This window comes from Pan paniscus, chromosome 17 (assembly GCF_029289425.2).
Source record: "Pan paniscus chromosome 17, NHGRI_mPanPan1-v2.0_pri, whole genome shotgun sequence".
In the NCBI taxonomy this organism is placed as follows: Eukaryota; Metazoa; Chordata; class Mammalia; order Primates; family Hominidae; genus Pan; species Pan paniscus.
In genome coordinates, this window is record NC_073266.2 from 76,951,378 (window position 1) to 76,979,161 (window position 27,784).

General features: G+C 43.4%; 1 protein-coding gene across 4 annotated transcripts in view; it reads right to left on the reverse strand.

Annotated features, from left to right (window-relative positions):
• CCBE1 (collagen and calcium binding EGF domains 1) overlaps positions 1–27,784 on the reverse strand; it is a 311,854-nt gene that overhangs the window by 25,506 nt on the left and 258,564 nt on the right. The window contains exons 8-11 of one of the 4 annotated variants that reach the window (XM_008952636.5): positions 27,440–27,579; positions 27,306–27,341; positions 25,876–25,911; positions 22,903–23,904 (exon numbers count right to left, since the gene is read on the reverse strand). In XM_008952636.5, coding sequence (XP_008950884.1) covers positions 23,671–23,904; positions 25,876–25,911; positions 27,306–27,341; positions 27,440–27,579 — 446 coding nt within the window. In that variant the 3' untranslated portion in view covers positions 22,903–23,670. Of the gene's footprint in view, positions 1–18,710; positions 23,905–25,875; positions 25,912–25,937; positions 27,580–27,784 lie in introns of those variants that run through there. The other 3 variants (XR_010110159.1, XM_055102383.2, XM_055102382.2) reach the window with 3 other exon arrangements.

The following is a 27,784-nucleotide window of genomic DNA, read 5'->3' on the forward strand; positions in this document are numbered from 1 at the left end:
AAGTATGTGCATCCAGAGGGATTTGTGTTTGCTTCTGCCAGGTGCCTGGGAACACTATCAGCCTGGGATTATTTGAAACTAAATTTTCATTGCAGACCATTTGAGGTCACAGAAGTTGTTTCAAGTCAGGCTGGTGATGCCTATGGATTCACTGGCTCCTCTGTGGATGTTTTCACCCCTACTCACCCATTGAGCATGTTGTACTTTGAGTATCCAGACTTTGGATTAAGACTTAAATCCAGTTTCCTCCCTTATTTTGGTTCCTAGGGTTGGGATAACAAAGTGCCACAAATTACGTTGCTTAAACAGCAGAAACTTATCATCTCACAGTTCTGGAGGCTTGAAGTCCAAAATCAAGGCGTTGGCAGAGTTGGTTCCTTCTGAGGGATGTCCCATGCTCTCCCCTGGCTTCTGGAGGTTTGCAGGCCATCTCTAGTATTCATTGGTGTGATGGCATCACCCCAATCTCCGCCTTCATCTTTACATTCTGTGTCCATATTTTCCCCTTTTCATAAGGACACCAGTCATTACATTACATACATTAGAGTCCACCCTAAATGACCTCAAATTAACTCATTACATCTTTAATAACCCCATTTCCAAAAAAGGTCATATTCTGATGTACTGTGGGCTGGAATTTCAACATACGAATTTTGGGAAACACAATTCAACTCATAACATCCCTGTTTTGTCCCAAGCTTTCTTTCCAGTCCACATGTACATTTACATGTACATAGACACATGTACATGTCTATTTAAATGGTGGCTCCAAATAACAAGGGACTAGCAGACATGCAGTGGTAAATACCAACTCAAGTTCCTACTGGCCTCTTTGGATTTGTCATTTCTTTCTTTCCTTTCTTTCTTTCTTTCTTTTTTTTTTTTTTTGACTGAGTCTCACTCTGTTGCCCAGGCTGGAGTGCAGTGGCATGATTTCAGCTCACTGCAACCTCCGCCTCACAGGTTCAAGTGATTCTCCTGCCTCAGCCTCCCAAGTAGCTGGGATTACAGGCATCTCTGACCTCCAAATAATCCCCTTAGTTTCCCGTCAAGTCAGCCATGCATCTAAAAATATGTTTTTAAAATTTTAATCATCATGTTAAACTTCATTAAAAGAATGAGTTTTTGTGAATATTTAGTCCAAAATATACCTGGAAATGGGAACCACTTTTGATGTAAGACCAAGGTAGAAGTCCACATGATTTCTCCTTGGAAAGAAACAAGAATTTCAAATTATTGGTTTAATGTGACCAACATTTTTGAGTAAATCTGTCAAATATTCCTCATCTTAAAAAAAGCACAAGATATGAAGGTGATGAAAACTAAACAAAATATAATCCTGGCAGGAATTCTATGTTAAAAAAAAGAAAATATTTAGCAGTACTGTGTATACTGCCTGAACTGGTGAGACCCTAATATAGATTTGGAAAGATTCAAATTTGTTTTCTTTCCCCTGACATATTTTTTGAAAAGTTTGAGAGAATCCTGCAATAACTCTTTATCCCACCAGCAAATTACAGAGCTATAGAATGAAGACTATCTGCCCACACATAAGATCTGAACATAATAATATATTTTACTTAGTCGCTTGATTGACTTAAGTAGATTGATGCTTATAAAGCCTGGATGCATGTGCTAATTTTTCAAGTGGCACATTTTACAGAGAGGATTTGTGTTTGCTTCTGCCAAAACATGGTTTCACAGTAACTCGGTTCTCAAATACTAGGCGGAGATTCGTTGAAGCATGCCATTAAAAAAAATTGATTTTACACTTTTCCGCCCACCTTTTTCACAACAGCACAGCAAAACCTAGCTTCTTTCCCCAAACTCCTCCTTCCCCTCCAACTTCATGCCTTGCCTTCCACAGGCCTGCCTGTGCCCCGCTGGCTGTGCTCCTGGCAAGAACTGTTTTCCTCCCACCGTCACTGCTTTTTAAAATGAGATGCATTCTGCAGCATTCTTTCTCTCTTCATCTCCCTTCTCTTCCTCAATTCTATTTCTGGATGAGTACATTGGCACATGTTTTTATTGTCAGGTTACACTTTCCCCCTGGTCAAAGAGAGGATGAATATGGAAGGGAGCCTCCTACATATTATTTATATTTCAAGTCTAATACAGAGGTTCTCAATGTATTGTTCATAGAACTTGTTAGAGAGGCAAATGTTCCAGTTCTACCCCCCAGATCTACTGAATCTCACACCCCTGGGGGTGGAGCCAGCAATCTATTTTAACAGTCTTTCCAGGTGATTCTTTTTTTTTTTTTTTTTTTGAGATGGCGTCTCACTCTGCCACCCAGGCTGGAGTGCAGTGGCGAAATTTTGGCTCACTACAACCTCCACCTCCTGGGTTCAAGTGATTCTCCTGCCTCATTCTCCCGAGTAGCTGGGATTACAGGCATGGGCCACCATGCCCGGCTAGTTTTTGTATTTTTAGTAGAGACAGGGTTTCACCATGTTGGCCAGGCTGGTCTTGAACTCCTGACCTCAGGTGATCTGCCCACCTCGGCCTCCCAAAATGCTGAGATTACAGGCTTGAGCCACTGCACCTGGCCCAGGTGATTCTGATGGGCACACACACATTTGATAACTGCAGGGCTAAGGGCTAACGTCTCTTTTTTTTTTTTTTTTTTTGGAGGAAGTTTTACTCTTGTCACCCAGGCTGGAGTGCAGTAGTGCGATCTCAGCTCACTGCAACCTCCACCTCCCGGGTTCAAGTGATTCTCCTGCCTCAGCCTCGAAAGTAGCTGGGATTACAGGCATTCACCACCATGCCCAGTTAATTTTGGATTTTTAGTAGAAATCGGGTTTCACCATGTTGGCCAGGCTGGTCTCAAACTCCTGACCTCAGGTGATCCGCCCGCCTCGGCCTCCCAAAGTGCTGGGATTACAGGCGTGAGCCACCGCACCTGGCCTTTTTTTTAACCTTTCTTCTCTTACCAGGCGTGTGTGCAGTTCCTTCCAGAGGCCCCTGGCGGTGCTGACAAGCATCAGTCTCTTCTTACAAATGCTGGCAACAGGAAAAGCATATTTCCAAAGGGCAAGCATTCAAACATGTAAGTGTGAGCATTTCACTGCCTCCTCTTCCAAGATTAGAGTTTTTGGACAAGAAAAAAAGCAAGTCTGAGAGCAAACAGCCACTCCAAGCTACTCAATGCCATAACCAAAAAAAGCAATATATCTCTAGTCTTCACCTTTTCAGAATTTATCTCACCAACCCTGGGGTCTCTTAAGTCACAAAGGACGAGAGGATGAATGACTATCTTATTTCTGTTGAAACAGGTTATAGAATGTTTGTAGTCCATCCCAGAAATGAGGCTGAGTTTTGGAGTGAGGACTTTGTTAACCTTCACTTGCAGAGCATTTGTTTGTTGAGAATTTTAACAGTTGGATTAGGTTTGACTGAATATTACAGAAAACTCAAAATACTAGTAATTCCAGTGGTTAAAAAAGACTCAAGTTCCTTTTTCTCTTACATACAAGGCCAGAGGCAGGCAGTTGTTGATGAAAAGAGTCAAACTCTGTAAAAGATTTGAAGATATTTATTCTGAGCCAGTATGAGTGACCATGGCCTGTGACACAACCCTCAGGAGATGCTGAGAACATGTGCCCAAGGTGGTCGGGGTGCAGCTTGGTTTTATACGTTTTAGGGAGGCATGAGACATCAATCAAATACATTTAAGAAATACATTGGTTTTGTTCAGAAAGGCGGGACAACTCAAAGTGGGGGCTTCCAGGCTACAAGTAAATTTAAACATTTTCTGGCAGACAATTGGTGGAGTTTATCTAAAGACCTGGTACTGATAGAAAGGAATGTTCAGGTTGAGATAAAGGATTGTGGAGACCAGGTTTTATTGTGCAGAGGAAGCTCTCAGATAGCAGACTTCAGAGAGAACAGATTGTAAATTGTATCTTATCGGGCTTAAAAAGGTGCCTGGCTCTTAGTTGATTATCTCCTAGATCTGGGAAGGAAGGAAGAAAAACAAAGGGGAGAGGGGATTCTCCATAGAATGTGGATTTTTTCCACAAGAGGCTTTGCAGGACAATTTCAAGGTATGGTAAGGAAATATATTTTGGGGTAAAACATTTTGATTTTCTTCCTTGTTATGCCAGCATCAGATTGGAAAGTAAGTCACTATATACAGGGCTAAATAAAACCCATATGATGAAGATTTATGGTTTGTAGGGCATGACTCCCCACACCGTTTAGAAAGGGGTCAATGATTGAGGTACTGGCTCCATGATTGTCAGGGACACCCTGGCTCCATATTCTTTCCACCCTGCCATCTTGAATAAACCACTTCCTAGTGTTAAACGGCTGCTTAAGTTCTCAGCATCATATCCAAATTCCAGCCAGCAGAAAGGAGGAAAGGCTTCCTTTAAGGGAATGTTCTAGAAGTTACACATAATTTTTGCTTACATCCAGTGACTGATACCTAGTCACATGACCATCTTTAGTTGCAAGGGAGGCTGGGAAATGTAGTCTTTATTTTGGATGGCCATGAACCCAGCTGAAAACCAGGAATAAACACACTAAGGGAGAGAGTTAGGGGCAATTAGAAGTCTCTGCCTCAGAGGTCCAATTTTAAGGGCCATAGACCACACCTACACCACTTCTGGCTTTCCAGGTCTATCTCAGAAATTGTAGCCTGAAGTTTTTTGTTTTGTTTTTTGGCCAGTTCTGCTGATAGACTTACCTTCTTTTTCCCTCACTTCTAATTAGATTCAACAACTACAATAAATCAGATGGCTCTCTGGGGTGCCAAGGAAGTTTTAAATTGCTTATTATTATTTTTTGAGATGGAGTCTCACTGTGTCGCCCAGGCTGGAGTGCAGTGGTGCAATCTTGGCTCACTGCAACCTCCGCTTCCCGGGTTCAAGTGATTCTTTTGCCTCACCCTCCTGAGTAGCTGAGACTACAGGTGTGTACCACCACATCTGGCTAATTTTTGTGTATATATATATATATATATATATATTTTTTTTTTTAAGCAGAGACAGGGTTTGGCCGTGTTGGCCAGGCTGGTCTCAAACTCCTGACCTTAGGTTATCCATCCTCCTCGGCCTCCCAAAGGGCTAGGATTACAGGTGTGAGCCACTGCACCCAGCTGCTTATTAATTCTTTACATTCTTCCATGCAACTCACTTTGGAGACTTCTGAGGTTGCGAGTGCCACATTCTGAAACTACTTGTGATTCTCTGAAAGACAGCACCTTGACTTGGAGCAGCACCTTGACTTGGACAGAACATGAAGCAAAGCACTCTTTGTGGTGGAAAAGATGGCTTGCTGTGATAAAAGGTAGCTCTTTGGGGTCTTTAATAGTATTTAAAAGTATTTAAAAGTATAAAAAGGTGTAGATTGAGATCAAAAAGTTTGAGAACTGCTGAGATACATACTCACTAATGAATCAATCACTGTAGCCAAGACTTCTCTAACAACTGAAATTCACATTCATTCATTTACATAATAACTATTCACCTACTGTGTTCTAGGCACTGCTGGGCATCAAAGATACCATGTAGATAGGCCTGAGTCATACACATGTCCAAATCTTGGAAGTGGGATATCCTAACCCTATCAAATGGGTTCCCCAAAGAAAAGATAGATTTATTATTATTTTTTTACCAGAAAGAATTGTTGGGTAATCAACAATAACAGAGATACCCTTATCCCACAGTAGATACTATGTTTGTTGATGAAACTCAAATTCTCTAATTCATTTTAGTGGAATTTACTGAGTTGGCCAATGAGGTGGGGGAAGTAGTCCCATTTCACCCATGTCCCTTTTATTGAAGGCTAGAAAGAATGGGGAGAAGCTGATATTAATGGGGCCTGGTAGTATAGAAGGGGTCCTGAAGAGAATTCCACATTAAAATTTTTAGCTTGTTGGAGCTTGAAACATTCTTTTCATTAGGGCCCAAACTTAATCCTAGTGCTTTTTGCCTGTGGCCATGGGGAGAGTCAGGAAACAACTTTGCCAAATCCCCAGATAAATATTAATAGAAGATTAACCCACTAACGATTTCCAGAGGAAAGACCTTGCCCAGAAATGGCCGTGAAGGTTGCAGAATTCAGCTTCCTCCACCAATACTGGGCCCATGAGTAAGAAAGGAAAATGAAGAGTGAAAAACAGAGACAGAGCATTGATTTCATTTCATCCAAAGTGTCTGGCTCCGGTTTCTCCAGCACAGAGCCCATTCTATAAAATGGCAATTGTTGTAGAAAGGGAGATGGCTCAGAACTTCCCCTCAAGGGAATGTTGTTTGCAACCCAAGTGGATACTGGACTGTGACCTCTACCTCAGAATAGATAGCACTTTCATTCAATAACAAGCAAGTGATTTTTTTCTTACTAAATTCATGCAATTTTGGTTTTTTGCTATTTCTTCTTTTTTGTTTACTTATTGATGTTTTTTGTTTTTAACTCATGCAATTTTGAAAGACTTATTAAAGATATTTTTATTCCTACATCCATACAGAAGTGGGGGAAATATTATCATTGTCTTAGTCTGTTGGGGCTGCTACAACAAAATACTATAAACTGGGTAGCTTTTACAATTATCAACACACATGCAATATTGTTTTATCTATACTACCACCCCATCCCTTACCCCGTGAGATTATTTTAGAGAGATCATGTAAAAGACATCTTTTAAATACTTATTCTTAAAAGATTTTCAAAATCATAAAATACATATAGAGTGTTTTAATGCTGTTAGTAACAGATCTCCACAAGCTTACAAATCAGAATTAGAAAAAACTGGCTAAAACAACCATTTTCCATTTTTCCCTCCCACACCTCTCTCCACCTGCCCCTGAATGAGTCATCTCAATCAAGAATAATTATGGAGATAATTTGGACATCCCCTATGCCAACAGCGTAATTTGATTATTGGCCCAAGGTCAAAGAATTGTGACTCTGCAAACAAATCCACACATGCATGTGTTTCTCCCTCCCATTTTGAAACCAAATGACCCCAACATTTGGTTTGCTATGAACATCTTTCACTTTTCACTCTCCCATGGCATTTGAAGGAAATCTTTTGCCTGTGTCTGGATTTCCTCACATGCATTCCCTGAGGAATTTCATTAGTTGTGAAATACCAGAATGTTTACAGCATAGACATTTTTCTTCTGAGAATGGAGTTCAGAGTTCTGACGGATGGTGGTAACGACAATAGGATGCTATATCTCAAAAGGATAAAAGAACGTGTCTAAAATTTCAGATCCACACCTTTGTGGGCACTTGCATTGAACCCATGCAAACTTAAAAGATAAGAAAAGATACACTTCCATGTAAAAATAAAAATAATTGAAGTAAAACCCCAAGTCACTATAATGTAGACTTGAAAGTCCTAGTTTAAAAAAATGCATCTCATCCCTAACTGATTTACTGAACAGTGTAAATGAGTTGGGCATCAAAACCGGATTTAACTTTTGAGGAATTCACCCTCTCTTTTTTGGCTGTGGCTCCCTTCATGAAATCCTGCCCAAATTTTAACTTTCTAGGCACCTTTGAGATTTAAGACCAAGCCCTGTTCATTATTAGAACCTGAGCCTTGAACTTGATTTAAAGCTTGGCTCTTCCCTGCTCCCAACCCCAGGGGGGCTGGGGCTGTGGGCCTGGCTGTTTGGAAGGAAGCAAAGGTCTGGTTCTGACACTCCTCTACCTCCTGCTTAACTGCCTCTGCTAATTCAAGCTTTTAGAGGGATGGCAAGAGGCTGGAAGAAAAGGGCCAGCTTTGGTGGCTGTGCACACATCAGAGTAAGGAACGGTCCCTGGCATTGGGTCCCTGCCTCTCCTTTCCCCTCTGTGTTCCTTCATTTTCACACATCAGGGAGTAGATGGTTGCCTCGACTTCTTCCCAGGGGCAATCATCCACAATCCCTTGAAGCCCTGTGAAAGAGGCTACTCCCACCAGGCCTCTGACTTCATCGGAACAAGTGTTATCTCTATGAATAAGTATGTCCGTCTTTTCAAGGCACACATGCCAAGCACCCCTTTCTCCTTCCCCATGGTCATGGGGAGGTCTAGTGAAGAGGAGACTCTTGGATCATCCTCCCAAGAATGCTTGTGGCAGGTCTTGCTTCAGGGGCAAACAACATAGACCTGGCACACATCCAGCCAGAGAACATGCTGCCCTCTTACATTATTAAGGCACCCCAAGTTGTTATGAGTAAACTTTTGGAGCCCCCTCTCACTTGGCTTTAGGGATGGGTACCTCTCCCCTAGCCACACTCTAAGTAGGGACAGACTTGTCATCAAGAATACTGTATTTTCTGTAAGGCTGTCTACATCTCCCTCAACCTGGTCCTCTTCTCCCACAGCTGGGGTCAGGTGGGAGAGGCACAGTTCTGAACAGGAGCTGCTCACTAAGCTCCCTGGGGAGGTGGCAGCTCTCAAACTATTTGATGATGCTCACTTAAGAACATGGGGATGCTGGCTGGGCACAGTGGCTGACGCCTGTAATCCCAGCACTTTGGGAGGCCGAAGTGGGTGGATCATGAGGTCAGGAGATTGATACCATCCTGAACAAAATGGTGAAACCCAGTCTCTACTAAAATACAAAAACTTAGCTGGGTGTGGTGGCGCACACCTGTATTCCCAGCTACTCAGGAGGCTAAGGCAGGGGAATCGCTTGAACCGGGAGACGGAGGTTTCAGTGAGCCAAGATTGTGCCACTGCACTCCAGCCTACTGACAGAGCAAGACTCCGTCTCAAAAAAAAAAAAAAAAAAAAAGAACTTGGGGATGCCTAGCGCATTTTGCCCTCAGCTTTGAGTCTAAAACACAATTTTGGTTCAATAGGAAAATTCCACTTCCTGGGAAGGACTTGCAGGTTGTGAAACCCACATATCTACGCTCATAGATACTGAGCGTAGAGGAGGGAATAGGAGACCTATTAGAGGCTGTCTGTTATTGGCCAGTATGCAAAGTCACTTGCTTTTCCTTAAGAAGGGTAAAAGCCAGAATAGGGGGTATCAAGGATGAAGAATCCAGTTGCAAATTGTAAAATAAAGATTGCTCAGCAAACTTCTGTAAGGAAAAAGAAATAAAAAGGAGATGGGGCTTCAGTATGTACAGTACAGATCTGTGACTTCATTCACTAGATTATAATCTATGTATAAATAAATGTACAATCCCATTAAGTCAGGGACAAGTGCTGACCATAGTATATGAGAGCATTCAATACATATCTGTTAAATAATTAAGTGAATGGAAGTAACTGAGGGCCACTGGTGGCTGTATCTTTAGCAACCGCTTGCTTTCTGTTAACATTTTCTGAGCACTTAATATGCACCAAGTACTGCTGTAGGTCTCCAGCAACTATGAAGATAGTTAACTCTTGTCCTTAAGTAGTTTGTGACTAAGGGTAGGAGACAGATTGGCACAACTGCCTACAAATAAAACCTCCAGATTCCATTTGGGAGAAAGCAAGGACCCTGTCTTTGAAGTCAGAAAGGAGTGGGAAATGGGGAAGCCCCTGGTACAGCTCCTACCTGGACACAGCCCTGATCCAAACTGTTCCAAATGAGGTGGAATTCATGTCTTCATGTTCCCTAGTATGACGCGAGGGTCACCCAGCTAGTAATGGAAGTGACTCAAAAACCATGAAATTCACAATGGTGGTGGTGGAGAGACCATTCATTGTATTACAGGAGAAGGTGCTTTTGAGAGAACAAAGCTCCTGGGTTGTTTCAGCTTATTTTACAATTCCACCCTCTTCCCTGGAATCTAGCTATGCCCAAGTTTAGCTCTGAGATTAATTCTATCTTCCTCCTCATTATATTTCACATATTCCCTCAAAATTGCTTTGTTTGGGCCTTAATATGGAGTCAAGTGACTAACTTCTCCATGTACCTGCTGGTTAATGGATGAACCTGCTCTTGTAACTGAAAGCTGTAACCTGAGTGAATGGTACCTAAGCAGTGGAATGAGTGGTGAGAATTTCAGACTTGAGGCAGACACTGGAAGGATTGTCAATTGCAACAAGTTTCCTCAGGCCCCTTCCATGCACCCAGGATCCCTCACACCATCCTTTTATCCCCGAGGGACCCCAGAGCAAATTTCTCCTGAGAATAGTACTCAGATTTCTTGGCCTCAGTGGGGACTTCTGGAATCAAGTAAAAGGCATGAAAGAAACTGAAGTGCCTGAGGGAGGGATGCCTGTGTACCTCTTTGCAAGGTAAGTGTGTGTGTGGGGGGTGAGGGTAGTATAGCAGCAGCTCCCAGTACCATCTGACCACAGATAAGCTACCAAGGTGAAACTGTGAGTCCAGTAATCACGGGATTAGCAGAGGAAGGCTTAGATGCAATGAAGTTGCTGATTACTCCACAAAGACTTAGCAAGAAAAGTTCTCTACACAGATCACAGATTTTATCCTTGGTAGAAAGGTGCCTATGTAGCTGGAAAAGCCAATAAATACCTGGGGGCTAACTTCATTTATTTGGAACACACATAATCTCAGCAACCCAAAGACCTTCATCCCACTTCATGTGAATATTGACATGCAAAGTCTGTGTCAATCTGGTTGGTAGTATTGGATCTCAGTGGTCAATAGCCACATAGAATAAGCCCTGAAGGAAAAATGTATTTGGCTGGTATTCTTGGAAGGCTCTTTTGAAGGGACCACTTTTTGAAATGTTTTCCAGCTGTTATTTCCTTTCTGAATAATCTGAGCCTAATTCGATTTGTGCACCTTTTTCTTTTCCAGAAGGCAAATTACCTGCCTATGAGTAGTTGTGTATATGATCTGCTGGTTTTGGCTGAGAGTTTTACAGAACTGTAAATAAATGACCCTGTCGGTACATGGGAGAAGTGTTCCTTTCACATTACATGGTCCTGCAATTACATGGTATGATGGCAGTTAGTAAGATTCTGTGTATCATCTCCAGAGCCCTGGGGTAAAAAGGTCTATAGCCATGTCCAAGATGGGTTGGGGCAGATCCAGCAGATTACGTTACTGTGAGGGGGTGGTGGGGAACACAGCCAAGAACGTCCATGGGTTACATTTTTTTTAAACTCAACAAAACTTGACTTTGGAAACCGTTCTGTCCACATACATCACAAAAACTATTTGTAAAGCAAAAAATGACTATAGATACAACTCTCCCTCTGATTTAATCATTTTTCCCTCCCAGCTCTCATCCCCAGTGTGGTTGTGATGCTACAGACAGAAGAGGATAAGAAGCCACAGAAAACAGGCTGGAGGAGAAGTGCGGATTCAGCACATAAGTTGTCACCTCGCCAGAATCGATGAGAATCAGGAGTCCCTGAATCGCCTGGGGATGCTGGTGAAAGCGACACCATGCGGGAACAGGTGAATGAAGCTTACCCGGGTCAACGTGCTGCATGGACGTCATTTCTGCCCTCCCACCTGGGGAACCAGCCTCCAAAATATTAGCAACTTGTGGCAAGGCCAGGGCCCATGCTGGGGAGGGAGTCACCTTCCCAGTCTCCCTACCCAGAATCTCCCTCCAGACATCTTCTTCCCCTTTAGCAGCTATCAACTTGTTGCCTGCTAACATGTTAATGGAGAGATAAGGTTTAAGATGTGCCATTTCCCAGGGAAACTATGTTTTAAATAATCAAAGACATAGGGATTAAATAATTGAGACATTATAGCCATATGTGAATTCCTGATGCTTGTCAGAGTTCTAAATTAATCTAATTTTCTCCTGCTCCCATCTAAAGTCCAGAACACATGCTCCTGTGTGAGGGAAGACTTTGCTACTCACGGTGTGGTTCCCAAACAGCAGCACTGAAGGCAAACCTCAGACCCCTGAATCAGAATCTTCACTGTCATAAAATCCTCAGATGGTTCCCATGCACAAAGAAGTTTGAGAACATCAGTCTAAGCAAGTGGTTTTCAAACTGTGGGCTGCTACCCGAGAAGTCAATTTAGTGGTTGTGACCAGGACTTTTTTTTTTTTTTTTTAAGACGGAGTCTCACTCTGTTGCCCAGGATGGAGTGTAGTGACACAGATCAGAGCTCACTGCAGCCTTGAACTCCTGGGCTCAAGTGATCCTTCTGCCTCAGCCTCCTGAGTGGCTAAGACCATAGATGTGCACCCAGGTATTTTTTTTTTCTTTTAGTTTTGTAGGGCTACGCAGGGTCTCACTTTGTTGCCCAAGCTGGTCTTGAACTGCTGGCTTCAAGCAATCCTCCTGCCTCAGTCTCTTAAAGTGCTGGGATTTTAGGTATGAGCCACTGTGCCCAGCCAGGATTTTTTTTAAAAAGCAAATTGCACAGAGAAAATGAGAGTGCACCCAATGTAGTAAAGGTAAATATTGTAAAACTTATGTCTCAATTGCATATGGATACATTTGAATGTTGTATCACCGCGTAAAATATGTTTTCCCAGTGGGTCATTGTCAAAAACATTTGAAGCCTGCTGATCTTATGACATGGCTGGTTATTTACATATCAAGGCAGTCTATGTTTTATTCTTTAACAAAGTTCACCCATCAGATTAATATTTGCAGCTCATTAATCTCTATGCAAAGACACTTGAATTAAAACATGCCTTCTAATGTTCCCTTACTTTTAGCATGAAGCTTTATAAGAAATATATGTTGATCTGTGACTAATAAAGATTTACCATATTCTTTCTAGAAAAGAACCTTTCCTGAACAATAGCATGTTTTTTATTAGCTAATGTTATTTAACCTATTTTTTTTTTTTAGTTTTGACTCTGATATGGTTAAGCTTTGTGTCCTCATCCAAATCTCATATTGAATTGTAATCCCCATAATCCCCACGTGTCAAGGGAGAGACCAGGTGGAGGTAACTGAATCATGGGGGGAGGTTTCCCTCATGCTGTTATTGTGATAGTGAGTTCTCATGAGATCTGATGGTTTTATAAAGGAGTCTTCTCACTTTGCTCAGCATTTCTCCTTCCTGCCACCTTGTGAAGAAGATGCCTTGCTTCCCTTTCGCCTTCCGCCATGATTGTGAGTTTCCTAAGGCCTCCCCAACCATGCTGAACTGTGAGTCAATTAAGCCCCTTTCCTTTATAAATTACCCAGTCTCAGGCAGTTCTTTATAGCAGTATGAAAACAGACTAATACAGACTCCCAGTTATTTTGGGGCCATATCGAATACTAAGTACAGTTGACCCTTGAACAGCATGGGTTGGAACTGGGTGCATCCACTTATACGTGGACTTCCTTCTGCCTCTGCCGCCGGAGACAGAGAGACCAACCCCTCCTCTTCTTCCTCAGCCTCAACCTACTCAACCTGAAGACGAGGATGAAGATCTTTATGATGATCCACTTCCACTTAATAGTAAATATATTTTATGATTTTAATAACATTTTCTCTAGCTTATTTTTGAAGAACATAGCATATAATACCTATAAAATACTTGTGTCAATCAACTTTATTATTGGTAAGGCTTCTGATCAATAGTAAGGTGTTAGTAGTTATGTTTTTGGGGAGTCAAAAGTTATCTGCAGATTTTTGACTGCATGGGGTGTTAGGAATCAACTATAACAGTGATTATATTAGTAACATTCTTCTTTTATTATTTTCCATTAACATCTTAATAGTTTTACTATATACTTGTTAGCCACCTCATAGCAGGAGGTCAGAAAGGTTGTCAACCCAGCATAGATTAGAAAATTGGATGGTGGGAAACAAAAGGCCCTGTGTCTGGACAATTTTCTTGTGACTTTCTGCACCATGGAGGCCCATTCTGTGAAGTCACGTGTGATTCCAAAGTGGGAGAGAATGTGGGGCTGAGTGTCTGTGCTATGTTTATCTGTTGGGATTAAACCAGCACAGTGCATTAATGTTCTGAAATACACCTGTGTGTTATGAATGTTTACCTCTTAGGATATGTATACATTGAGGATACCAAAAGTACCTACCTTACAGGATTTTGAGAAGACTAAACGCATTAACTGAATTAAATTCACTATATAAATATTCATTCAGCTCCTATTGTGTCCTGGATATTGTGGCAGACACTGGGAATATGGTAGAAAAATAGTTCCTGCTCCTGAGGATTTTCTAGCCTAGCAAGGAAGCAGATAAGCAAGTACAGTATCTGCCGGGTGCAGTGGCTCACGTCTGTAATCCCAACACTTTGGGAGACTGAAGTGGGCAGATTGCTTGAGTCCAGGAGATTGAGACCAGACTGCGCAACACAGGGAAACCCTGTTTCTACAAAAAATACAAAAAGTGTCTCGTGCCTGTGGTCCCAGCTACTCAGGAGTCTGAGGTGGGAAGATTGTTTGGGCCTGGGAGGCAGAGGTTGCAGTAAGCCGAGATTGTGCCACTGCACTCCAGCCTGGGTGACAGAGCAAGACCTTGTCTCAAAAAAAACCCCCAAAACAAAAACAAAAAAACAATTACAGTATCAATTCTCATAGTGCAGACAGTCAACGAACAAGTACAGTCATGCATCAATTAACAACAGGGATACATTCTGAGAAATGTCTCATTAGGTGTTTCATTGCTGTGTGAACATCATGGGATGTACCATTTACACAAACCTAGATGGCATAGCCTGCTACACACCTAGGCTGTATGGTATAACCTATTGCTCATAGGCTATGAACCTGTACAGCATGTTATTGTATTGAATACTGCAGACAATTATAACACAATGATGAGTATTTGAGTATCTAAACAGAAAAGGTACAGTACAAATACTGAATAAAGATAAAAAATGGTACACCTGTATATGGCACTTACTATGAATGGAGCCTGCAGGACTGGAAGTTGCCGTGGGTGGATGAGTGAGCGGTGAGTGAATGTGAAGGCCTGGGACACTGCTACACTACTGTAGACTTTGTAAACACTGTACACTTAGGTTACACCAAATTTATTTAAAAATAAATTATGTTATGTAATGGCTATCACATCACTAGGCGAACAAAGTTTTCAGCTCCCGTATAATCTTATGGGTCTACCGTTGTACATGCAATCTGCCATTGATTCCAATGTCAAGATTTGGCACCTGACCGTACACTGCTTCAATAGTTTCCGAATGCATTTCCCTACTTCCATTCTTATCCCTTCAGCAACTCTCTATGGGTCCACTAGGAAATGCAAAGTCCTCTTGCAGGGCCTTAAGGCCTTGCCTCGCCCCTGCCTGCCTCTGCAAGGCATCTCCTACCCCACTTTCCCTCACTTATTCCGTTCCAGCAACATGGGTGGCCCCATTGCTACTCTTTGAGCACACCAAGCAGATCTGCCTCGGGGTCTGGCTGTAACCTCTGTGTGGATCACTTTCATCTACAGGGCTCACTTCTCCCTTTGTTCAGGCCTCTGCTCATACACCACCTTTCCAGAAGGCCCCATCTAAAGTACATGCTCCCACCCTCTGTTATTTTTCACTCCTCTACCCTACGTACTTTTCCCCACAGCACTTCTTAGCACTGACATATAGTGTGGTGGTTAATTTTACTGTCAATTTGGCTGGGCCAAAGCACCCAGATATTTGGTCAAATATTCTAGATGTTTCTATGAATGTACTTTTTAGATGAGAGTAACATTTATATTAGTAGACTGAGTAAAGCACATTACCTCCATAATGTGGGTGGGGCTCATGCAATCAGCTAAGGGCCTTAATGGAAAAAGACTGACCTTCCAAGCAAGGAGGAATTCTTCTAGCAGGAAGCCTGTGGACTCCAACTGCAATGCCAACTCTTCTGTCTCCAGCCTGCCAGCCTGGCAGATTTTACACTTCCAGATCTACAGTTGCATGAGCCAATTTCTGAAAATAAATCCCTGTCTCTTGGTGCTGTTTCTCAAGAACCATGACTGATACATGTACTTCTGTTTGTCTTCCTGGACCAGAAGCTATACTCCACCAGTGCAGGAACTTTGTACCATTCAATACTCTATCCTCACTGTCAATATGTTTTTGTTGAATGAAGTGAATAAGAATTTCAAGTTGGAAAAAAAATGCTATTAAAGGAAATAAGCAGGATAAAAGTCAATAGGGAGAAAATTTCCTTCTTGTACTGGGTTGAAGTGTCCCCTCAAAATTCATATCTACAGGAGCCTCAGAATGTGACCTTATTTGGAAATAATCTTTGCAGATATAATTAAACTGAGATGAGGTCATATTCCATTAAGACAACAAGTAGTACCTTTTCAAAATTATTTTTTCTTTTTGAGAAGGAGTCTCGCTCTGTTGCCCAGGCTGGAGTGTAAGTGGTGCAATCTCAGTTCACTGCAACCTCTGCCTCCTGGGTTCAAGCGATTCTTGTGTCTCAGCCTCCCGAGTAGCTGGGATTACAGGCATGCACCATCATGCCTGGCTAACTTTTGTATTTTTTTTTTTTTTTTTTTTTTTTGAGACGGAGTCTCGCTCTGTCGCCCAGGCTGGAGTGCAGTGGCGCGATCTCGGCTCACTGCAAGCTCCGCCTCCCGGGTTCACGCCATTCTCCTGCCTCAGCCTCCCGAGTAGCTGGGACTACAGGCGCCCGCTACCACGCCCGGCTAATTTTTTGTATTTTTAGTAGAGACGGGGTTTCACCGTGTTAGCCAGGATGGTCTCGATCTCCTGACCTCGTGATCCGCCCGCCTCGGCCTCCCAAAGTGCTGGGATTACAGGCGTGAGCCACCACGCCCGGCCAACTTTTGTATTTTTAATAGAGATGGGGTTTCACCATGTTGGCCAGGTTGGTCTCGAACTCCTGACCTCAAGTGATCTGCCCACCTCAGCCTTCCAAAGTGGTGGGATTACAGGCGTGAGCCACAATGCCTGGCCACTAGTAGCGTCTTGATAAGCAGAGAAAATAGGTACACAGAAGACTTAGAGAGAATGCTGGAGACCACCAAGTGAAGCTGCAGAGGCAGGCGGGTAGAACACCATATGATATTGGAGGCGAGGAATGCCAAGACTGTGGGCAAACACCAGAAATGACACAGGGATCAGATGGTTGCTCCCAAGAGCCTCCAGAAGACACTGGCCCTACTGACACATTGATTTCAGATTTCCAGCCTCCAGAACTGTCAGACAATAAATTTCTGTTGTTTCAAGCCACCCAGTTTGCGGTACTGTTTTGGCAGCCAAAGAAACTCATCCACCCCTCCACCAGTTCCCCAGATCTTATGATCAAACTGCCATCACCCACACATCTTGGCAGAGTTGCCTTTTCCTTGTGGACCACCCAGTGGCTGAGCGCCACTTCCCATTTGGCCGTCCTGTAACCCTGCATCTAGACATGAGCAAGGCTGTGGAAATTTGCACGTGGAGCCGAGCTGGGGTGTTCAAGGTTTTGGGCTTCAAAAGCATAGCGAGCTTTGTCAAAACTGCAGTGTCCTGGTTGAGAAGAAACAAGCCTCAAATTTTGCTGAGAATCAAGACTGGAACACGTGACGTTATCCATCAGCTGCACAGTGAGATGTCAAGAGGCCATGAGGACTGTAAGTGCTCAACCAGGTTTTGGTTCATTAAATTAAGGGCTGGAAAAATTATACATGAAGTTGTCTCCCAGATTTCCATAATCTGCTATGTCACCTAGAGCCTTTGTAAAGCTGCTGTCTGGGAAAGGCTGGAAGGGGCCATGAGGTCCTGTGCAGCTGGCGTGAATGCTGTTGGCTGCTTTGAGCGTGTGGCTCTGGGAAGGAGTGCATCACGGAGCCAAGGGTGGGCTCCCCTGGCATGAACCCTTATTGGCTCTTGTAGCGCCCAATACTTCGTAGCTTATTGCGGTTTGTAATCGCATATTTATGTGATTATTTTGTCTGGAAGGATCCTTATCTGTTTTGCCAAAAATCCCCAGCAGGACAGGGATTAAGATGTTTTTGCTCCCAAATGTGTCTGCAGTGCATAGCACAGTGCCCAGATTGCAATAGGCACTTAAATATTTACTAACTGAAGTGAGATGTATAAATACAGGTGAACTTCAGGACACTAAACACACCCTGCTAAGGGTGGCTAAAATCCCTTAGAAATAAGCTCCCATTTTATCCTATGACTCCACTTCCCATATGGCCCAATTGGCAAAAATTTCCCTCCTCTTATCTTTACATAGAAGACTTTAGCTACCAGTTCATGAGAGTTCCTCCCTCCAACTTTATTTTCAAGGTAATCAACTTTCCCCCCACCCTAAAAGGAAATCTTTTCTTTCTAAAAAGTCTGCTTTATTCAAAAAGAGGCAGGCTGGTTCCTGGGGTTTCTGCCCTTCTAGGGGAAAGTGCCACATTTAATAAAACTTATTTTTTTTTTTTTAGGGATGGGGTCTTGCTATGTTGCCCAGACTGGCCTTGAACTCCCGGGCTCGAGTGATCCTCTCGCTCCAGTGTCTGGGACTACAGGCGTGAGCCACTGCATCCCCCAGAGGAAATCTTACATGGAATTCTAATCCCAAACAGAACACTAGTTGGACATGGAGTCACTGTGAGTGCAGCGCTGGGGGCAGGGAGCACTCAGTCTTCACAGGCCTCTCGTTTGTGAGCTCCTAAGGCAGCTCCAATGAGCGTCTAGAGGGTTCTCGGTTTGAAAATCTCACCCTGGGAATCTCAGCTAGGGAAATGGATCTCTGAGACCCACATGCAGTGGTACCTGCGCCTTCAGACCTTGATTCAGATTCAAATGCTCTGACCACACCCAGACCTCAGGAGGTGGCTGACCCAGATTCTAGATTCCAGCTCTCAAGAGAAATGTACCTCTCCATCTCCTTGTTCACTGGGTAAAAAGATGACTTGCTTCACAAAACCAGGTGTCAAGACAAAACACAGTAGAGCAGTGTAAGAAAAATAACTTTGTTATTAAGCATATACAATCATAACAAAAGTACATCATAGTATCTCATCCATAATTGTTTGAATGCTAACTTGACTGTTACATGGACCTGTTACAAATAATGAACAACAGAGCTACTCCAGTATATGACTAGTCACTGTGAAATAAAAACAGACCCATGGCACACATGAAATTCCTAAGGGGACTTGCTTTGATCCCCTGGGGAATAAGAGGGTCCTTTTCTATGATTTCCCTAGAGCAGTAACATTTGCGGAGGGAGCATGTGAAGTTCATGATTATATGCCTTAACAATTACAGTCACGGTGTGTTTTGTTTTCCAAATGGAAAATTATTTTTGACTTGTTGTGAGATATAAATATTGACTACGCCAGGAAAAAATTCATCTATTTCCCTGAACTCATTATTAATAACTTTAGATGGCTCTATTCTACTTGTTGTTTGGCCTGGATTCCTGCAATAACTTTCCTTTTCAGGAAGGTTGTCTGACAGATGTTAAGTCTGCAGAATGAGGCTGCTGTGGTTGTTTCTGGGGCACAGGCTGAGAAGTGGGGAGAGATAGTGGGAAATGACACCCAAAATATGATGGGGGAGTTGCTGCCTGAAAACCTACAGCAATGTCTGGCCTGGAGAAGCCTTCCCCTTGCATACCTGGGAACAGGGCTCACCAGGCCCACAGCAATTATGAACCTTGGAAAGATGGCCAAAGCCAGGGTGCTCTTCGCTGGTATTTGGTGGGGTAATACTCACCTTTCCTTCCTTCCAAAACCAATGAACATTTATTATTTACTTGTTGGGCTATGACACTCTTGTCTGAGTTTATACAGTAGAAATGACTTCCTTTGGTCAATGAATCCTATGGCAGATGTCGGGCATTAACTCAGAAGGTGAGAAAAGGCACCATCCTCTCTGCAGCCCCACTCACTTTTGGCACAGTATAGCTTATAATTTCTCCCTCTGGAACTGGGAAGGGAGGGGGGTTTCCTAAACTAAAATGCATGCCCTCCATGTACTATTTTCTTTTTTCGAGATGGAGTCTCACTCTGTAGCCAGGCTGGAGTGCAGTGGCGCAATCTTGGCTCACTGCAACCTCCACCTCCCGGGTTCAAGCAATTCTTGTGTCTCAGCCTCCCGAGTAGCTGGGACTACAGGCGTGCGCCACCATGCCTGGCTAATTTTTTTTAAATTTATTTTAGTAGAGATGGGGTTTCACCATGTGTTGGTCAGGATGGTCTTGATCTCCTGACCTCATGATGCGCCCGCCTGAGCCTCCCAAAGTGTTGGGATTACAGGCATAACCACTGTGCCTGGCCCCATGCACTATTTTCAACAGCATATTTTTATTCCCATTGCTTTCCAAGAACAGAGGCAACTTATGAGGTCCTGTGAAGAGGGTGCAAAAAATCGAAGTCAACATTTCTACTAACAGGTTGAGGAGGTGTACAAAGATCTTTTTCCCTATAAAACATGAAATGACCTAGAAGCACTGTTACAAATCTTACCCCAGAAATAGCTTTCCCATTAGGTTTTGAGCAGAAGTCCTATTTAGACAGTAAAGCTTTTTCTATCTAGTTAAAAGATACATTAGAAATAATGATGCCTTATGATGTCCTATCTTTGAAAAATATGATTTGGGCATAAAAAGTACATATCAGTCTTGCAGTAGTCCAAGTTTTGAAAATCTGAGGATTAAAAATTATTTTCTAAATTAACTTGGTCCAGCAGATTGACATTATAAAATACAGGTTACCATAAGTTTTGCTGGAGAATATTATCTGGAATAGTTTCATGAAACCCAGACAATACTACTTTCCATTAATTCTTTTAATATATTATTCTAGCCTATGGCCAAACATGCAGTTTGTTTGCATTTTATGAGCATTTCACAATAAAGATCATATTTCTAAATACAGTTCACTGTCAAAGAAAAGGTATTAAAATTCTTCTTTTAAAAAAAATCATAGATGGACCTAGCCATCTCTCACACAGCTTGTGCATAGTTTTGTGTGTGTTTTTTTTAAACATTCATCCATCCACACCCTTTAAATACCATGCTCCACAAGCAGGCAAACATTAAATATATTCCAGATGGGAATCAACAGCTGTTCAGTTCCTCTCTCTATAAACCCGTGGTTGGCGTGGCCCTCTGTCATGAATGTTGAATTTTGCAGAGAGAAGGAGGAAGAAAAGATGCTAGATAAAGAGCACCCCACCCTAAAAAGAAATTTTTTCTTTTTAAAAAGTCTCCTTTATTCGAAAAGAGGCAGACTGGTTCCTGGGGTTTCTGCCCTTCTAGGGGAAAGTGCCACATTTAATAAAACTTATTTTTTTTTACGGATGGGGTCTTGCTATGTTTGCCCAGACTGGCCTTGAACTCCTGGGCTCAAGTGATCCTCTCGCTCACTTTTTTTAAAGTGAAAGTTTGCTTTCACTTTAAAAATGTTAGTGGACAGTCACCAGGAATTTTGCATAAATGAGACACAGAGGAGCAAAGTGTTCATGAAAGACTCAGTCACCTGCTGACTGACATGAGTCCTGCATTTCCAACGTGGTAGGAAGAAGCGAAGGAAGACTGTTGCCACTAGAGATTTGCAAAGCCCCTTCCTATCATTCTTAAGGAAGAAGACTGAAAGGTGGCATTCAAATACAACAAAAGGGATTTTTTTGAGACAGAGTCTCGCTCTGTCGCCCAGACTGGAGTGCAGTGGCGCGATCTCGGCTCAGTGCAAGCTCCGCCTCCCACGTTCACGCCATTCTCCTGCCTCAGCCTCCCGAGCAGCTGGGACCACAGGCGCCCGCCACCGCGCCCGACTAATTTTTTGTGTTTTTAGTAGAGACAGGGTTTCACTGTGGTCTCGATCTCCTGACCTCGTGATCCGCCCGCCTCGGCCTCCCAAAGTGCTGGGATTACAGGCGTGAGCCGCCAAGCCCGGCCTTTTTTTTTTTTTTTTTTTTTATGAGACAGAGTCTCCCTCTGTTGCCTAGGCTGGAGTGCAGTAGCGCAATCTCGGCTCCGCCCCCCAGGTTAAAGTAATTCCCCTGCCGCAGCCTCCTGAGTAGCTGGGATTACAGGTGTGTGCCAACACGCCCAGCTAATTTTTGTATTTTTAGTAGAGACAGGGTTTCACCATGTTGGTCAGGCTGGTCTCGATCTCCTGACCTTGTGATCTGCCCGCCTCAGCCTCCCAAAGTGCTGGGATTAGAGGCGTGGGCAACCACGCCCGGCCAAGAGGGATTTTCTTTAAGCAAGCTTTCACAGTAGTGGAGTTAAATGATGTGGGCTAAAAGGTGGAGGCAAAAAAGCCAAAAAGAAATGGGAAAGGACGTGGCAGGATGGGAAATTCCAACATGAGCTAATATGAGTGTGAGAACGATCATTTGCAGGAGAGTGAAAATCTCCCGCAAAGGTAGATAAAGAGCCACTTTGTGTGTCCAGTGAGAAAGTGGACTGTGAGTAACCTATAAGCTGCTCATTGGAAACAAGAGGGCCCTCAATAACGTTACAAAGGAGCAGATCATCCTTCTGGTCTCTTGCTCCTGGTGCTTCTGAATCCACAGCAAACCTTGGCAGGAACATGCTTCCATTTGCCACCCAGAGGTGCTCTGAGAAAACACTCTAACTCACTAGGAGGTGGAGAAATAGACCTTTTTCTGAACTGCTTCTCACATGCAGGGGAAAATAAATCAAAGAGAAGGCCTAAAAGAACTGGAACTTGGACTAAATTAAAGAAAATTAAGAAAAAATGGGAACAGGAAGGAAGTTTTTGCAAACAAGGAAAACCACTATTTTTTTTTCTCCCCATCCAAGATAACTTTCAATAGTGTATTACTCTCAATATGTTGGTAGCAAGCTTGGTTGGCTCCAGACAAAAACTTGTAACACACAAGGAGAGAAAATTTACCTACCGCTGCTGACGGCATTAGTGAGGTCAGCCCAAGCCAGCAACCTCCTTGCAGACTTCAGCCCCACTGTATATTGGTTCAGCCTGGATCATGGCACCTAATGGTACCTTCTGGGCACCTGCTCAGAACCAGGAATTCTGCACCACTCTCTAAGCTCAGCCACTTTATTGAACAAATAATCTCTATTTATAGAGCAGACTCCACTGTTGATTAAACAGCTTTAAAATATTCTAGCAAACCAGAGCCCATTGTTTTAATGTGAATCCAGGCATTTCACTTTGTTTTTTTTGAAAAGAGAGTTTAATCTTCTTCCCTAAATAGGATACTTACAGATAAGCATGGCATGAAACCTTAAGCACCATATTTGAATTTTAGAATGTGGCAATCTATATAACAGTAAATAAATGACTGTGATTCTTTTCTATCTTCTCTAAACGCCATTCAATTCTCTCCTCTCTTTAATTGAATTTGGGAAACAAGGTTTGACAAAGGGATACAATATTTAAAGTCTACTAGAAGCACAAGGAAAAAATTCTCCACCAAAGTACATTGACACGTTTGTCCTCCCCACCCCTTTTTAACTGAAGAGCCCCAATTTTGATACTAGAGGAGTTATGGTCTATTGTGAACACACATCTTAGAAGTAGCCTCACATTTTCTCAGAGCTCACTTTGTCATTTTCCACCTTTTGATACTCTGCCAAATTTAACTTCAAGAATTTATGATTTAAGACACTGTGAGAGTACTTAAATCCAAAGTTCCAGGAAAAATAGGATGTAAAAGAAAAGTTACAATGCAAACCACCCCAACGGACTCTTAGTGAGAAGCAGGTAAATCAATCATTCACTCCCTCATGTCTGCAGGCCTAGGAGGGGACTCTGAAAATAGCGTCGTATTTGGAAGAAGAGGAGTGGAGAGACGTCAGGAGAAGAGAAGAGAAAAATGTATGTTTTCTAGGTCTCCAGTGGTCTTTTTTCTCTTAGGATGGTTTAACTGCAGGTGAGTTGATCTTTCTCTTCCTTTGGCGTGACGGTGTTGGGATGTGCTATGGGTAGAAGTCTCTGGGGGCTCTCAAGTCTCTTGTCTCAGTTCTTCTTGGATGGTCATCTCCAGAGCCCAGGTCCATGGCTTCTGGGTAGCTGGGAAATTCCTGAGGTAAAGGGAACTCCTCTGCTGAAGAGTGAGTCCGGTGCCCGAACACCTTTTCCTGCAGCTCAGTGATGTCATTGCGGATGTCAGCCAGCATAAGTAGCAGGAAGTCGAAAGAACCAGGGGGTCCCTGTGTACATGGGAGGAATCAAAGCTAGAATACGACAGACAGCAATGGCCTCCGGGGCTCCATGACTTGACCTGCTGCTTGCTGGCAACTACTTTCTCAATAACTCTGTGCCCCAAATGGAGCCAATGTGAGGACTGCTACAGGAGCCTGGGGGTCCTCCAGATTGTTTTCTAATTCTCTCACTTCTCAGCTGAGCTTTGGTGATGTATTCACCTTTCCTCCCTCCTAACTCTTTATCAAATCCAGTGGAGGAAAGGATATAAGAATAACTCTCCTAGGTTACTTTCCAAAGCAGTCTGGAAGATGCTTATGAAGGCAGCAGAGCAGTGGTTAAGAGACTGGGGTTCTGTTGGATTTGAATCTCATCTCTGCCGCTTACTAGCTGTGTCGTCTTAATTTCTTGTGGTTCAGTTTCCCCAACTGTAAAATGGGGATAATAATAGTCCCAACTTCATAGGGTTTTGTAGGATTCATAAGTGAGGATTTAAGTAAGTAAATACGTGTAAAGGGCTTTGAGCATAATACGCATTCAAAAATGTTATCTGGGCCAGGTGTGGTGGCTCACGCCTATAATCCTAGCACTTTGGGAGGCCGAGGTGGATGGATAGCTTGAGCCCAGGAGTTCAAGACCAACCTGGAAAACATGGTGAAACCCTGTCTCTACAAAAAACATAACAAAAATTTAGCCAGGTGTGGTGGTGGGCACCTGTGGACCCAGCTACTTGGGAGGCTAAGGTGGGAGGATTACTTGAGCCCAGGAGGTCGAGGCTGCAGTGAGCCAAGATTGTGCCACTGCACTCCAGCCTGGGTGACAGAGTGAGACCCTGTCTCAAAAAAAAAAAAATGCTGTTTTTTTTTAAAGCAAAATTATTAAAATGTTTATAAGATGGCTGACTATAAGCACAAACTAAATGAAGTTGAGAGGATGTTGTAAAGACGTCAACTCCTCATTGACTAGGAAAGGTCCAAACAAAATCTTCCTAATTGTTCTGTGTATTGAGTATCCTTTATCATCATACAGTATTTACTAAGCCTTAATTTCATATAGCGCTGTGTGGGGCATGGTAAAAAAGAAATGCACAAACACGCATGTTCTGGGCTTGTCAGAAGCTTGTAGTAAAATCGTTATCATCTCCTGCAACTGCTGCTACAGCAGCGGGCTCCGTGGAAGCAGAGCTTACACCGTAAAGCACTAAGAGAGGCACAGTATTTTCATATCATTTGACCCTCACAATAGCCACTTCAGGGATGGCAGGTCAGATTCCACTATCACCACTGCACAGTGGGGGGCAAGAATGCCCAGAGACCCTCAGTGATGTACCCGTGGTCAGAAAGCAAGCAGGTAGAAGAGTTGAGATGGGAACCCACGACTCCTACCTCTGTGGCCACAGCTGTTGGATTTCAGAAATGATACTTCTTCAGAAGCAGTGACGTGGTTTGAATTTTCTATGCTTTTGAATACTACTATTTCTCATTTTTAATCTCCCAGATACTATGCATATATGCAGCTAATTTCTTCTCAGGTCCTAAACAGCCCTGCGTGGTTTTGCACTTTTTAAGAGGAGATGGCCATCTGACCTGCTAGGGTTGTAGCAGTGGCTAAATTCTCAAGTACGCAGAGTTATGATTTAAACCCATAGATTTCCTTCCTAGACCTTTCAAATGTTTTGTGATAATACTTGGAAACAGACTCATGGCATAGCAGGGTTTTGAGCTTTAGGAAAGACATTTCAAATAAAGATTAGCCATGATAAAAGAGAAAACAGCAACAGAAAACAAATTTGAAAAATAAATCCAAACTAGCAGCTAAGGGCTTCTATGACTCTCTTCCTAACCACAGAGTTCTGTTCAGGTGGGCTGAGTGGCATCAGGAAGGGGCGGGCTTTTGCTACTAGACCAACCTATAGGCTCATCAGAGCTGCATCCCTGAGAACGTTCCCCTGGGGAAGCAGGACACAGAGTGCTACTTACTGGAGACCCTCTGGGCCCAGGCGCTCCTCTCTCCCCCTAAAAACAGAAAGGCCAGGGTTAGCTTTCTAGAGCACATGGATATCACAAGAATAGTCTCTATTTATACACCCACCATAACCACTTCCCTGCACAAAACAATAAACATTTTCTATAGAAAACATATGTAAAACTGAGCTGGACTCACGGGACCACTTATTTGAACAGGACTGCTTGGGTCAAGTGTCTCTCATTCTGATTTCCCTCAAGCCCATCTATTTTCAAACCTTCTTGGCAAGAGGAATGTTCATATTTCCCAGCAGCATGTGGAGTAACAAACTCCCTGAAGTAACTCACACTGACTTCTTTGTGAGGCAAAAAAGAGCAGGCAGCTCTCAGAGGGGAACCACCCTGCTTGCAAAAAGAATGGAGCATCTCCTGTTCCTGAGAAATCTCACAGAAATGGAAACACACAAAAAGCTATCCCGTAAAGCAACACTGGTTAAAGAGAAAAACACATGTGAGTATCACAACACAGAGGCTCATTTAAAATTTACAGGGGTCACTTTTCCTATGAGTGGTTGTGGTGGTTGTTTTTGTCTTTGGGGTTGGTTTTGGAATTGAAGACAATGGCTTTTCAGATTTTGTTCCCAGCTTTGGGGAAAAAATTCTATCTGGTATCTGTGTCTCACTTCTGCTGCATGCAAAATGGGGTTGGTAAACAGTGTCTGGTGAGCTTTCCTGGATGTCAGTGCAAGAGGTAGAAAGTGAGAGACCTTCAGGCCGGGAGCAGTGCCTCACACCTGTAATACCAGCACTTTGGGAGGCTGAGACGGGCAGATCACCTGGGCTCAGGAGTTTAAGGCCAGCCTGGGTAACATGGCGAAACCCCGTCTCTACTAAAAAATCCAAAAATTAGGCCGAGTGTGGTGGCTCATGCCTGTAATCCCAGCACTTGGGGAGGCCGAGGTGGGCGGATCATGAAGTCAGAAGATGGAGACCATCCTGGCTAACACGATGAAACCCTGTCTCTACTGAAAATACAAAAAAATTAGCCAGGTGTGGTGGCGGTCGCCTGTAGTCCCAGCTACTTGGGAGGCTGAGGTAGGAGAATGGCGTGAACTCAGGAGGTGGAGCTTGCCGTGAGCCGAGATCGCGCCACTGCACTCCAGCCTGGGTGACAGAGTGAGACTCTGTCTCAAAAAGAAAAAAAAAAAAATCCAAAAATTAGCCGGGAGTGGTGGTGCACGCCTGTGGTCCCAGCTGCTTGGGAGGCTGAGGCGGGAGAATTGGGCTTGAGCCAGAGAGGCAGAGGCTGTAATGAGCCAAGATTGTGCCATTGCACTCCAGCCTGGGTGACAGAGCAAGACCATCTCAAAAAACAAAAACAAAACAAAACAAAAAAATCGAAAGTGAGAGACCTTTAGCTTGTGAGGACCACTCGTAAGGCTTACCTTAGAACCATCTCTTCCTGGTGCCCCTGGTGGACCCTGTAATACAAAAGGATCTGGTTTAACCACAGGCAAAAGCATGGGACAAAAACACATTTTCCCCCAAAAAGGAAGTGGATCTCTGATAAGATACTGACCACAGGGCCCCTCCGGCCTTGCTTAATGTGGGACAGATCAGGAGATGGTCCCATGGGTCCCATTGAGCCCCGTGGGCCGGGCTGCCCAGGAGGGCCTGGCATACCGGGGAAGCCTGGGCTTCCCTTTGGTCCTGGTGAGCCTGTAATCAAAGAACACCTCATTAGCTCACAGCACATGAGAAGGACAAAGGGCCCTGGCTAACAAGAGTCCAGGGCCCCTGCAGCCATTTCTCTTTGTACTCTCTCTGCCTTTACCTTCTGACATCTGCATCAGGCTGTCCCACGGGTATTTCAAACTTGACACGATCAAAAGCGGCTTCCCCATCTTCCTCTCTTTTCACGGAC